The following is a 14,298-nucleotide window of genomic DNA, read 5'->3' as shown; positions in this document are numbered from 1 at the left end:
AGGGGTTATGTGGGTGTATACAGTTGTCAAAATTCATTGAACTAAACCCATAGTATCTGCACGTTTTTATTTTAACTACACCTCCATAAAAATGTAAAAAAAAACCATTGCACATTAATAATTGCCATCATTCAAAACACCTTGGAAATTGTTTTAAAGAATATGAAGCATTAAGTGTCAGTTAAGTGTTCCTGTTAAATCAGACTACTAGTATTGCTGTTATTTTAATTAGAAGTAGTTTATTGACATAAAAATTACAGCAGTTTTGAGTATGTGGGGTGGGGGGTGGGGACAAACAGTTAAGCTGTTTTACAGCTTGTTTTGTGTCTCTGGCTTTGCTATGGACCAGGCAGAGGTCCCTGTCCTCACCAGGCTTCTTTGTTTCTCCAGTGTTAGTAGGTCTGCAGCACTAGCCTCTCCTGTCTTCTCATACATTTTCCAATATTCCTGCACACAGTTATTAACATTTTAATGATTAGACTGTAAGCCTGTTGAGAAAGCAAGGTGATTTGACTCCTCTGCAAGGCTACTCACATGATTGATGCTCAGTGAATGCTTGAATAATTGAATGAACAAGAGCGATGGATTTGAAGCTTTCCAACTTTTGTTTCCCTGCAGGAGCCAGATGAGAATTTCAAGAAATTAAGGACATCATATTGTATATTAAAGTTGTAAATTAAAGTGTGTTGGCCAAGAATGAGGAACTGAGTTATGGATATTTCTGATGATGATTTCCTGTGCACTGAACTGCTGTGCCAACTGCTTGTAGCCCTTTTTGTGGATTTCTTGGGTACCCCATGGTATAGATGATCAGTGAGGATCAAGGTTCAAGGAAATGAAGTCACCTTACTTAGGGTCACACACTGCTGAGTGAATGACATGAGGTCTGACCCCATGCTTAACAGCAGTGCCATGCTGCCTCCCTGCTTAGCTGTCTTAGTCACATGTACATTGACAGTTTGTAAAGATCATGCCATTTCTCTGCTGCTAGTGTTTTCTTGCCCAAAGTATACAGAGGTTAGAGGTCGGTACAGCCCATCTTGTGTTTATGTATCTCTTGTGGGCTCGACACTGTGTTGAGTCACCATTTGTGGAACTCTTAAGACAGTGTTCTTGCCTGGAGAGTCCCAGGGATGGGGGAGCCTGGTAGGCTGCCGTCTCTGGGGTCGCACAGAGTTGGACACGACTGAAGTGACTTAGCAGCAGCAAGACATGTTTCTATCTAGGAATTCTTAGGGCCAGAAGAATGTGAGATAAGGGTGAAATAGGACAATGCAGTTTTTCAAGAGTTTGTTTCAAAGTACTTTTCAACTTTCTGTAGTATCATAATTCTGAGAGGAGGTAGGACAGAATTTTTTCTATCTACAGATAAAAATATGCACTAGAGTAGCTTAAGGACTTGCCCAGAAGCATAGCTGTTCACATTTTGACGTTTTTGACTATCTAGGTGTTGGGACTGCCATGCTAAACAAGACAGATGAGAACTCAGACTTTGGCAAGGACAGACAAGTAGAAAGTTGCTGTGAAGGCAGTTAACACTGGATGCTGGGTGGGTCCATGCTGATCCTTTTTGGTGGACAGAAGGCATCTGAGCTGAAACCTGACACAGAGCAGGAACCAGCTGTGTGGGGTCTGAAGGAAGAGTGCCCCAGGGACAAGGAAGAGCAAGGACCAAGGTCTAGGGTGGGACCAGGGTCACCATGTTTAAGGGACAGAAAGTCCACTGGGCTTCCAGCAGGGGAGGAGAGGGTGGGACTAGATGAGGTCAGGCAGTGAGAAAGCTTCTCACAAGTTTTAAGCAGGGGATGGTCCAATTTGAGTTCCTAGTTCCTAGGCTTTCACTCGCCCTTTGTTCTCCCCAGTGGTCAGAATGGGCCCAATGGCAGCAAAAGCAGAAGCAAGTGAAACAGTTTTTCACCCTCCCCACCGTTGCCTCCAGCAGTCCTGAGCCTGATGCACAGGTGTTGGACACTCCTGGTTTTGTGTTTACTCACCTGTGTAGGAGTGTGCTGTCTCACCTGGTAAGTATTCGTGGTCTTTAGAAGACCATCAGATTCCTATGTACTTTTTAGGTCTCAGTTTTTGTTGTTTTCCATTGTTGCTCCTCCCCCCATCAATAGAGTTGTTTGGGAAAGACTACAGTGAACTCAAGTAGGATAACCCCATTAGCTTTTTTCCTGAGAAATCAATCAGAATTGCTTGACTTGAATTAAAAGATAACTAGCCGTCTTTTAAAATCGGCCAATGTGGCCTCCATATGCTGAATCCTCTTTTCTATATCTGGGCTGTGAAATCACTTTGTGCTGATGCAAAAATTGTCCCAGCCAGCTTACTCTCAAAGGAACAAACCTCTTACTCTCCTCATACTCTTTCCATTTTAGAGATGAGTAAGTTGAACTTCCCTTGTGGCTCAGCTGGTAAAGAATCTGCCTGCAGTGCAGGAGACCTGGGTTCTATCCCTGGGTTGGGAAGATCCCCTGGAGAAGGGAAAGGCTACCCACTCCAGTATTCTGGCCTGGAGAATTCCATGGACTGTATAGTCCACGGGGTCGCAGAGAATTGGACACGACTGAGTGACTTGCACATCCAACTTTAACTTCTAAGTTGAACTGTAGAGCGGTTAGGTAACTTCCCCAAGTTCCAACAGTTAGAGAACTAACGTTCAAATCCTGGTTGTTTGGCTGTAGGTCTGAGTGAGGTAGATAGAGTAAAGCTTTGTGATCAAGACCTACCTACTCTTAAGTCATTTTATGTCATGACCTAGAGTGTGTGTATGTGTATACATACATATATAATAGGAAAGTTTTATGCAAACTTACCTGTTATATTTTCATTTTTATTCTATTCTACATTTAAACAAATGGTTGGTTGAGACTGATTTTACTACCCACTAATGGGTTTCAATCTGCAGTTTGGAAAACTGGCACAGTGAGGAACTCAGGCCCTGGAGCCAGACTTGCTGGGTCTGACTCCTGGCTCTGGTCACTTATTTATGGAATGCCTGCTGGGAGTTTGGGCAGATTACTTGTTTGAACTTTGCCTCAATGCCCTCATTTGTAAAATGGATTAAGTAGATTCAATGAATTTGCACATAAGCCCTCAGAACTACATTTGGCAGGAAGGAAATAGCCTAAATGGAAGCAACTGTTATTTCCAAACCATTGGGTCCAAACTAAGTTTATAATGACCCTTGAATCCTAGTTTGACTTTTATAAATAAGCCTCCACATGGAGACAAACTGTAAACATATTTCAGCAGATGCCTAAGCAAGATGCCTCTGCCTAAAGCAAGACAGACATTTAGGATGGCTTTTTCTTCCTAGTTACTGGCTAAAAGAACAAAGTGTTTTATGCTGTGGCCTGGTAGATGGAGAGATGTACCTTCATAAATGGAAAGGTAGGCAGTGAAAGAATTGGTGGCAACAGAAAATAATCGTGTCAAAATTGAACACACGTGTGAGTTTACCCAGTTTCCTATGGAAACCTGAGTAAATAACACAACTGATTACCTAATAAAGTTGTGAGGTGCAGAGGTACTGTGGAAGGAATGCTTGTTGTGTGTCTTCTGGGAACTACAGATGTCCTCTTGGTCCCACCTGCCTCTGGAACTAGTCTGTGGAAGAGGCAGACACCGGTGCCTGTTGCCACCATCTCATCAGGAGCCTCAGAGGACAGCAGGGCATAGTGGAGGAGACGGGAGCTGTCTGAGCCGGTACTGGCCTGCCTCAGCACTCGGCCTGTACCTTCTATCTCCTGCATGAGCAGTGGGCTTGTTGACTGGAGCAGACAGAAGAGCAAGTGGAATATGCAAGTGCCACAATCTCCTTTTCTAGCTACAAATTCAGTACCATGGAGTCCACACCAATTTTTATATGCAAGTTTCACTATAGCCATCACAACCACATAGTGTACTTGTGTGTTAATAAGTTGCTTCAGTCGTGGCCGACTCTGTGACCCTATGGACTCCTCTGTCCATGGGATTCTCCAGGCAAGAATACTGGAGTGGGCTGCCATTTCTTCCCCACCAAGGGATCGAACTGGTGTCTCCTCAGTATCTCTTCCCCACCAAGGGATCGAACCGGTGTCTCCTCAGTATCCTGAATTGGCAGCAGGCAGGTTCTTTACCACTAGCGCCACCTGGGAAGCAAGTAGATAGTAGTGATCTTGGAAACCTATTTACTGACAGAGTAGTGATCTTGGAAACCAAAGTCCTGACTTTTTAGTCCTGGCTGCATGAATCTAGCCAAGTCATCCCTGGGGATTCATATTTAGTAGCTGACGAGGAGACCATGTAATCCATAAGACTGAGCCACAAAAGCTTGTTTTTGGTGGGGAGAGGACCATGCCCCATGGCTTGTGGGATCTTAGTTCCCTCACCAGTGACAGAAACCTCACCCTCTGCAGTGGAAGCATGGAATCCTAACCACAGGGCTGCCAGGGAATTCCCTAGACCATATAATCTTTAAGAGCTCTTTTGGCTCTTAATATTTTACAAGTCTAGGAGAACTACATAGCCTAGAGAGTAGGCTCAAACTTTATTAAACCCCTGATACAATTTCAGAAAAGCTAGTATGGTATGTTTCTTTATAATAATAAAATTTAATCACAATAATTAAAGGATTCATAATTCTGGACTAGATTTTAAGGAAAACTATAACAATGCATTAAGAAGTGAATCCACAATTACACTCCATCATGTACGAAGGTTATTTAAGAGTTTCTGTTATGTGGTATTACAGAATTACATTTTTCAGATGAGAGAACTGCAGTTCAGAGAAAATACTTGTCTCAGCATTTTATTATTCATTGGAGGGGCACAAAGATCAGAAACCAGATTCCTCAAACATGTGCCATCTTGAAGACTTCTGTTTATATTGTTCTCAGACACAGGGTTTCCCAGTAAAGTTTCAGAATTATTTCTCTCTCTTCTGGAAATTTTGCCTGGTAATATCACGTAGCGTTGATGATATTCTAGATGTCTTTCAAACTTCATGAGATCAAATGTATTAAGTCAAGGTAGCCAGCATTAAAATGGGAAGTTTAAAACATGAATGCATAGTTTCAAATACATATATTTCTGCCTACAGTCTGTGTTCCTATAGAAAATATATCTTTGGAAGTTGTGTCAAAAAAAAGTCTGAAAGATACCATTCACAGTTCAGAAGATGGAACTTCTCCAGACTACTACTTATACGACTCAATTACAGCACACCCTTCGCCTGAGCCCCTGGAAGGGGGACAGTCACATCACACCATCACACAGCGCTTGAGGATCATCAACATCAGACAAAAACTGTCACTTCTACAAGAGGGTAACTGGTGCGATGTACCAAGTATCTATCTTGACAACTTACTTTAAATGTATTTCTCATATAAATACCTTTTGCCCACCAAGCAGTAATTGAAATCTATGTAAAATTTCACTATATATGAAACAGTGTACACTTCTCAAGTCCCTCCACTGCCTGAAAGAACTGTCAGAACCCTCCTTCCGTTACTGAATGTGACAGTGCTAGGAAAATAACTGTCCTGATAAAGCCTTCTCCATGCAGTCAATCTTTATTATAGCAGTATTCGCATATTCACATCAAGTACATAGAACTTTTTTTGCCTTTTATATAGTACAGAGTTTTTAAATAACTTTACACAAATAAATTTCAATCTGAATTTCAGCTATCTTTTTTATTTAATTCTCCATGCGTTCTATCCAAACTGAACAATATTTTCCATTGTACAAATTTACATGAGAAAAAACTCCAAAGTACAAATGAAAGGACCTGAGCAGGAAAGAGAACTCAAGAAGTATCAAGAAGTGGGGCTGGGAGAAAATCAGAAAAAAAAGATTCAAGCAAACATTGAGGATTAAGGGACAAGGAGACATCATCTGACTGAAAATAAATGTCTTTTTTATGAATTGAAAAATAAGCTTTAAAAATAGTTACTCCTTTGTAATTTTTGCAAAGCAGGAACAGAAAGGTCTGTGGACAATTAAAAACCATCTTTTCACTGGGCACTCTCCAGACTCCATGAAAACTTTTTCAGTGCTTGAGCAGAACTGAACAAAACCCAAACCTTTGGCAGCAAGAGAGGAGAGGAATGTGAATGTGAATCACCATAATGTCTGGTGTAAACCAGGGCCATTAACTTGCTGCAGTTAAAACATGAAGGAGTTCCCTTTCCTCTCTCTTACAGAATTGTCCTCAAAGTAAGAAATAAGTGAAAAGGTGGGGAGGTGGGATTTCGTTTTTCTTGGTCCAAACCAAAGAGCAATCAATCATAACTAATAAATAGAATTCAAAGGGACATATGTCAAACAATTAATTGCAATCTCATGGTTGTACACTCATGTTTTAGAAGACACAGTAATTGCTGAGCAAGGAAAAGGGTTAGAGTGTGTACAACCAATGAACGAGCTACGTCACTGTGATAGTCCTTCAGATCAGGTGACAGGAAGGCCAAGCTGAGACTATGAGCTGTGGCATGGCCTAAGGAAACAGAGAGGATCCAACAAACGCGTTTTTAAATGAAGGAGGGAAAATTTATAGCATACACACACACACACATCCCTGTATGTAAACTAACATAACATGAAGATAAATAAGACGTAAAGGTTAGCCATTTATATTGGTAATTAACATGAATAAAAAGGCATATGTTTATATAGCTGGTTTTAATCAGCTATGGAACATAGGCAAATGCATTGGGAAGGAATGCTTTTTTAAAAAAACCCATTCACAGCTTAGAATAAAAAGCACACTTATTGCACTCTTACATTTTATTTCAGGTAATTACAGTTTATTTCCCACCCTCACATCAATTTTTCCCTACCCCTAGACTTATTCCCATACCTTCCCCCATCCCATTTTGGTCCATTCTGTGTACATCTGTGCCTAGTCTGAGCTTTGTTATTATGCTAGTCTGAGGTTTCTTCCTATGTGACATATACTGTCAAAACACAAGTAGGTTAACACAAATATAACACAATAATTTTCAAAACAAAGCCAACTGACTAAGCAACTTACTCATAACTCTCATCTCCATTCCTGTAAACAGAACACTTCCTCTGCTCTATCTCTTAAGTGAATTTCACGCCCGATTCCCTACGTAGATTCTGCGATGAGAACCAGCCACTTGTGGGTGATGGACAATGTGCTCAGCCTGCCAGAAGAAGCAGATGGTCTGCAAATAGCTTTTTTTTTTTCCATATTAACACGAATAAACGTATTTTAGTTGTTTTCAATGAGTACTTCATAAATCTACAGAAGTCTTAAGAAAAAAAGCATCACAAAAAAAACCCAGATATACTCACTGGCTGTGTCCTCATGCACAACTGGCTATATTAATCATTGCAATTAGTCAAAACTGCTAAATAAACATTTTAATGAAACTGACTTAGTAATTAATAAAACTACATTGACACTTAGGTAAAGGGGGGTCAAAAGGTTAAAAAAAAAAAGTATTACAAAAACAACAGCCGAACTTGTGAATGCTGAAATAAAAGATTCACTCACTTTTTTTGAGGTAGAGACTAACCACCCCTAAACATTTTAAAATAAACCACGGTTACCTTAAGCTTTTAGAACTTATGTTTCTATCCTCTTCTACCTTAAAAATACCTGATAGAAACTGCTAATTACCATGACTGGCAAAATTTAGGACTGAAACTCAATTTAAATGTCTTTCCAAATGGAAGTGAAAACTGATTATCTAAAAACAACAAAACAAAGCTTACTCTCTAGTGTACTGATAAAACAAAAATCTTACCAGTATTTTCAGTTTACCAGAGCTAGCAACATGGAACATGAGTACACTGGCCACTTCATTCTCTTCGGGCCAATATACAATCATGCAGAGATGCTACTGCACTCCTCGGGTGCTCAACAACCCATGGCTGTTAGTAACACACCTTAGCGGAGACGTCTAGAGAACCCGCTGAAGCCTTTCTTGAGGGTGGCGAGGGACCGATACAAGAAGCACACCATGGAGTGTGTCCGGTTCACATCCGCCCGCCAGGTCGTTAGCTAGTCTGATGTCCCCTCAGAGAGGAGCCCCTGGAGGCCCCACCTGGCCCTCAGAGCATTTTTGAACAGCATAAGCAGGACAGTCCCACTAACTTTGCAAAACAGTTGCTGAGCTGCAAGTTTACGTTTCAGCCTCTGGAAACTCAGTGTCTAGGTTGGCAGCAGTAATCTGGGAACAAGAAAATCAAATTCTGTCCTATATCTTAATTTCTCCTTTCTCACTAGTTAATACATGTGATTGCTGCCCAGCACACAGTACTTCAGCCCCAAACTACAGCAATTTAAAATGACCATCACACATTTCTGTTATATAAAAGTTCCATGCTTTGAAGAACCTATGGGAGTAGAAAAAGTTTCTCTAGAAATGTCACTGAATTGTGATTTCAACCTATTTGCTCTATGTGATAAATATATCTGACTATACTAGGGATTATGTACTTTAAAAAAATAATTTTGTTCACTGAAAATTTACCTGTGTTTTCTCTCATTTTTTAAATGTGATTTTGGCTATAAACTCTTTAGTGCATTTATCTTTGCAGTCTAAATTGCACGCTAAAAAATATTAACACAGCTGAGTTAGACCAGGGTGGCTGCTCTCTTCACAAATCACTGATTTATGCTAAATTTTTTTTTTTTTTATTGCATCATGAAGGCACAGTAAGATCATTTGGCAAATTGTCAAGGTATTTTTCTAACGCCTTACCTACACCATTTCAATGTATGACCTGTAAGCTATTTGCTGTTTATACTCATAGTAAACTTCCCATGTCTGGCTATGGTTTGTTTGGTTTGTTTTGCTTTTTAATAGCCTAATAGTTGGAATCACTAGTTTGAAAGTGCTGATATTCTAGCACTCACAATGCCAGTTTGGACAAAGAAGAGAATCCTGAAAAATGGTTCATCATTCTACCCTCTTAACTGGGCAGTCTCTCAACAGGAAAATCTGTGCATGTGATGAAGCTGTGGCTAACTCATTATGAAGATGTACTTACTGTCTTGCTAAAAGCCTACCGAAAATTAAAATTATATCTGTTAGTCAAGTGTTACCATTAACTATTTAATTTCATGTAACCGATTTAAGATTAAGATTCTGATACGTACCCCTAAAACAGATTCTGGCACCACTTTCAACAACATTCAGTTACTCTGAGCTACATTTTTCAGTATTACTGCTTAAATGTATAATGCCCTTTAGGACAAAAGGAGAGTGCTCAACAAGTATACATAAAAGTTAAAATCTTAGATCATCTTCATATTCTAGAGCTCCTGACTTTTCATATTTTAAAATAAATTACTATTCATTACCTCATTCTGAGGAGGTAGTTTTTGAAGAGGTCACCTGAACCCTGCAATGTGTTTCAAACTAAAGCTAAATGAGGTGTGCACAAGGCTGGAGAGGTGAATGTACAGGAGGGGTGTGCAGCAGTTCTAAAATTGCCTGATGAGGGAAAGACAACATTGTGTGATAAAGAGCTGTGACTGCATCAAATAACAATCTAGGAAATATTTACAAAGTTTCAGGTTGACATTGCTGAAGTCTTGAATTCTTTATTACTACACAATGCTCTTTGCCAACACTGACATAAATGTAACATCTATCCTAAAGTATACGGGATTTTATCTGCTAGCGTGCCCCAGCACGTCCTACCAGATCTCAATCACAATCAAGGACTGGATGTTAAGGAACCAGAATTTGACAGCTAGACAGAATTCCTCTTTTAAGGTGCACATAAGTACAAATGATCACATTGTATTTTCTATTCACAAATACCTTTTATAAATTGCTTTTTGGTCAATATTATTTCAGTGGTAAAAGTTTAGATGCTAGACTAATTTAATGATGAAAAAGTCCATCAGTCATACTACATATTTTAAAATAATCTTATGGTTGCTCTGAGATTTTTCAGAAGGCGTAATCTTTCCTTATATACACTACAGAAGGCACTGAAGCTGCCTTACAGGAAAGACATAAGTACAGCCTCACAAGCTCGTCAGGGAAGCAGTCACATATTATCCACACAAACTACTCATAAAGTGCTCTGCACAACAAAGAGTTCCTCCTTGTATTTTCTTAGGAGCTCAACACGCCTATCTATAGTCTAAGCCAAAAAAAAAGGCATATAAAACTCAGGGGAAATTCCTTTTCCATGTCATTTGTAAACTAGAGAAAAAAGAATTTGATGGAGAAAAGAAGAAAAAAGGAAAGCTAAAATTTTGTTATTTTTTGAGGGCACTATACAAATCTCTGAATACCCTGAGCCTGGCTTCTGGGCACAGATTCATTTGAGATCAAATCTATTTCCCTTTTTCAAATCAGACAGCAATCTATTCTAAAACAGAAAGGAAGAAGAAAGCGTTATCACCTTGAATTTTGAAAATGCCAACGCTAAGCTTCCTCTATAACTAGCTCCTCCTGAGCAGCTCCTGCCCAGCTGAGGGAGGGGGCCCTGCCTGAGAGCTCCTGGCTCTTCCCAACCTCGGAAAAGGTAACATAAGCATGTTCATGTTCAAAAGCATCTATGGGGACAAATTTAAAAAGAAAAATAGACTGCTTTTAAAAGAGATGCAGCATTATATTATGCACACAGATGCTCTTCAAATCAGCATGAATCCATTTTTACTATTTCTGAATTTTGTAGGATCTTGCTCTACTCACAAAGACTTAAGAACTCATTGCTTTTCAAACTCATTAATAACTTGAGGATTATTTTCCACTTGCATGGAATTTTCAGTAGGCCCTCCTCTGAAGTGTAGGTATTGTAGCAAAAATAATGGCAGTAGGCTGAAAGACACCGGGGCAATTTACAATTTGAAAACTTTAAATAATTTCTAATTCCCTGATTTATTTTATAGGTTCTGCCTAATATTGTTCAAGTCCCTTACTACATAGCTTGGCTGGGCACATTTGATTTGATTTATATTCCTAAATCTTGATGAGAGAGTCTACATTCATGATAAGGGAGGTACTGGCCAGGAACACATCCAGAGTCACTTTCTTTGCTACTACTGTGATTTACGCCACACTTTAGTAAAGGCTGAGGGAAGTTATGATTAGGTTATATTCTCCAGTTATAAAGAACAAAGTTCTTAATTACTCCACAGCGGTTCTTTACTGATGTTAATCTTTACACATCCTCCCTCAGTCCCAATACACCTAAAATTGGTCTATTCTCTGCCTGGGGAGGAACTCAGCTGCCAAATTAACCAACCTTTTGAAGATCAGGCTTGGGAAAAAAGGAAGGAGGAGAATGAATGAGGACACCACCATTTTTATTTGAGGTTGCATATTCTAGATAAAAGACTAGGAAGAAGATGTAGGACGTAGTGTAGGAGTAAGTTGGAAGAAACAATGAGGTATTAGTAAAGATGTTAGTATGGATCCAGCAAGTACCATTAATTTAAAAATTATAAATATTTGTCATTAGGCTAAGACTCCCCATATATTTATGTAGAGAAAAGGGTAATGATCTTTCTTTAAAAGCTGCTTATGTAACAAAAATACAATTTTCCAGGATATATAATTCTAGTGGGAAGTAATATTATTTTACTCCAATTCAATCTGAAAATTATTTTCTTTTTTTAATAAAAATATAATAGAAGAAACTCAAAAATTAAAACTTGTACCTTACATTTAAATTACATAAATGTCTCACATTCAAAACTGTTATCAAGCAGTTTTGTAGGCTTTTAATTAGATACAGGCATTTTGTGCCCTGGACAAAGTAACCACATAAGTACTTGGTGACTGATTGGAAGAGCTTAGGAGGAAGATATCAATTGTATTTTCCTGAGAACTTGCTACATGGTGGAGAAAAAAAAAAACCCCAAACACTCGTCTTCATTGCTGGACCCAATGGGAAAAGAAGGCGATGCGTGCCAGCGCTTCCGGCTGGCCAAGCCAAGGCCAGAGCCCCAGCAGCCCAGGAAAAAGATGCAGCATTCCCTTTCCGCCACACCCAAAGTGACCTCCTCACCTCTCACCCTCCTTTTAAATAAAGTAGCTTCATTTTGGTAAAAATTTGTCAAGGACTGAACATGCACCACACAGGAAGGGCATGCTGCATTTTTGTTCCATCCCTCAGAAATGAACCGGTGGTGGCTAGGGAAAAGGGTTCCACAACACAATCCCAGAACAGGAAAGAGAACAAGGCTTGGTGATTGCAACTGCCCCATCAGATGATCAGCCACATATTGATCTGGTGGTTAGAAGGGCAAAGTTGACTGGCAGACTTCCCAGAGCAAATCTCCCAAGCTGTAGCAGCAGTTTCTTTCCATCATGCCTGACCATCAAAAGGTCAGAACTCAGGGTCTCTCCTCTTTCTTCCTGGGAGTGGGCAGACTTGTGATATTTGTGTTGAAGAAGAAACACTGGCAGCAGAGAATTCTGGTTCCTAAAACATTCTTCCCTCTTTTGTTGGATGGGAAATTTCCTTCTGTTCCACACCAGCTTATGCACTGAAAAATTTTAACTTTAAAAAGAGTTGAGGAACAGAACTGTGTTTTGATGTTAACAAATTGTACGAACACAAGACTTAAGAAATAAGAGTAGATGCTGTCATGATGGTGTGGCTACTTGAAGGCTGCAAATTCTCCTGTAGAGGGAGGACAAGAGCTAATTTTAAAAAAGTTATCTCAAATAACCTAGAGACACAGAAAAGCCTCGCTGAAACCTCGCTGAAAGGTGACTAGCTACATACTACAGATCTAGCAACGACAAAAGCAAAAAAGGTCGAAATGAAAGAAGACAACTTACATAATACTACATTAAGTCTGCAGATAATCCCTCAGTTGGGTTTTACATGCTATGATTCTAATCAAGCTATAAACGGTTCAAATGAACAAAATTTCTCAGAAACCAATGGTAAAATAATAAGGTTGATTTGTAGAATACTTTCCCCCCAAATTATCAACTCATTTTCATTATTATAATGCAACTATTAGGAAGGAAAAAGCAGGAATTAATCTTTTTTAAAAGATAAAATTCACAGGTCAAATAATATGTCCACATTATACATTTGACTGAAGGCAAGAAAATTCAGACCTCTCCCATCTGTAGTTCATTTCACCTTTTAAACTATCAAAAAATTACATATAGGCACATGTCAATGAACATCATTCTCAGCATACAAATTTTAAGCCGCAAAGACCCTTTGAGGTATTGTACTCTTTTAAGCTTACTTAATTTGGGGGTTCAAGACATTATTTTTCACCTACTATTTTGTCCATACCTTCTACTAGGAACTAGAGATAGGTTCCTCTTATTCATTTCTGGGAGTTGGTTAGTAACTGACAACTATCACAATTTAGTCAGCCTTATCATTTTTCAGTAACAGCAACTTCTGATAAGGATCCAAGCAATCACTTATATGAACACACTATTTAAATGAGGAATAATCTATCCATTTTTAGATTGCTACTGATTTCAACTGGAGAACACTGGCATGTCCCAACAAACAACAGATTGCTAATGATTGGCTGACAGAATCCTCAGATTGTATGCTGATAATATTGGCAACTATTCTAGTGTCTATTATAGTATACCAGGTGACTCCCTGAATACTTTATACACATTTGCACTGCATCTGAGCCTCATAACAACTCTACGAAGTGGCTGCTATTACTTCTTAATTTACTGGGGTTAATTTACTTCTTAAAGCTGGGGTTTAAAGTGGTTAAGTAACTTGTCCAAAATTTCACAGCCAGAAAATGGCAGACCTGGAATGCACAGCTAGGCACTGACTCCAAAGTCCAAGGTCCTAACAATGAACATACCCCTGAACAATTTTCAAAAATGAATAATCTGTTTTTCCATTCTGAATAAAACTACTAATCAGAACTGCAGACAGTGATATTGTCTCTTTCCATTTAAGGATTCCTTTTAAGAAACAACTGACCAAGGTATTGTAAGTCAAAAGATCAAGGAAGGGTAAAAGATTTATTACCTCATATTTAAAGTTAAAAAAACTGGGGGAGTTTGGCACTGATTAGAAAAAAAGCCAAGTTACTAAAACCTTGGAGAGCAAAACATTTAAAGTACAATCATAGGAGGCTATTACCTAAACAGGGACTCTAGAAATATATAAACATCCTTACTACTTTTGCTTATGGTTTTAAGGTTGCTATTTTTTTTCAGAAGTATTCTAATACATCTTAAAAGTAATTTTCAACAGTCTTATGAGCAGTCACCATATCCAGCAGAATCTAAAATTCCTTAAAGGAAGCCAATGTGAAAACAGGATTTGCTTAACAGAAATCTTTATAAAAAATGGCTATAATTC

General features: G+C 39.0%; 1 protein-coding gene across 3 annotated transcripts in view; it reads right to left on the bottom strand.

The window, feature by feature from the left end:
- Positions 1 to 5,662: 5,662 nt before the first annotated feature.
- The window catches only part of BRAF (B-Raf proto-oncogene, serine/threonine kinase), a 168,186-nt gene continuing 159,550 nt past the window's right edge, over positions 5,663 to 14,298 (bottom strand). For 2 of the 3 annotated variants that reach the window (XM_070369170.1, XM_070369172.1), the window contains one exon: positions 5,663 to 12,612. In XM_070369170.1, the coding sequence (XP_070225271.1) occupies positions 12,590 to 12,612 (23 nt within the window). In that variant the 3' untranslated portion in view covers positions 5,663 to 12,589. The remainder of the gene's footprint in view (positions 12,613 to 14,298) is intronic. The other variant, XM_070369171.1, reaches the window with a different exon arrangement.

Source organism: Bos mutus, chromosome 4, assembly GCF_027580195.1.
Source record: "Bos mutus isolate GX-2022 chromosome 4, NWIPB_WYAK_1.1, whole genome shotgun sequence".
Lineage (NCBI taxonomy): Eukaryota > Metazoa > Chordata > Mammalia > Artiodactyla > Bovidae > Bos > Bos mutus.
Note: the sequence above shows the minus strand (reverse complement) of the source record. Positions and strands in the feature narration are given on the sequence as shown.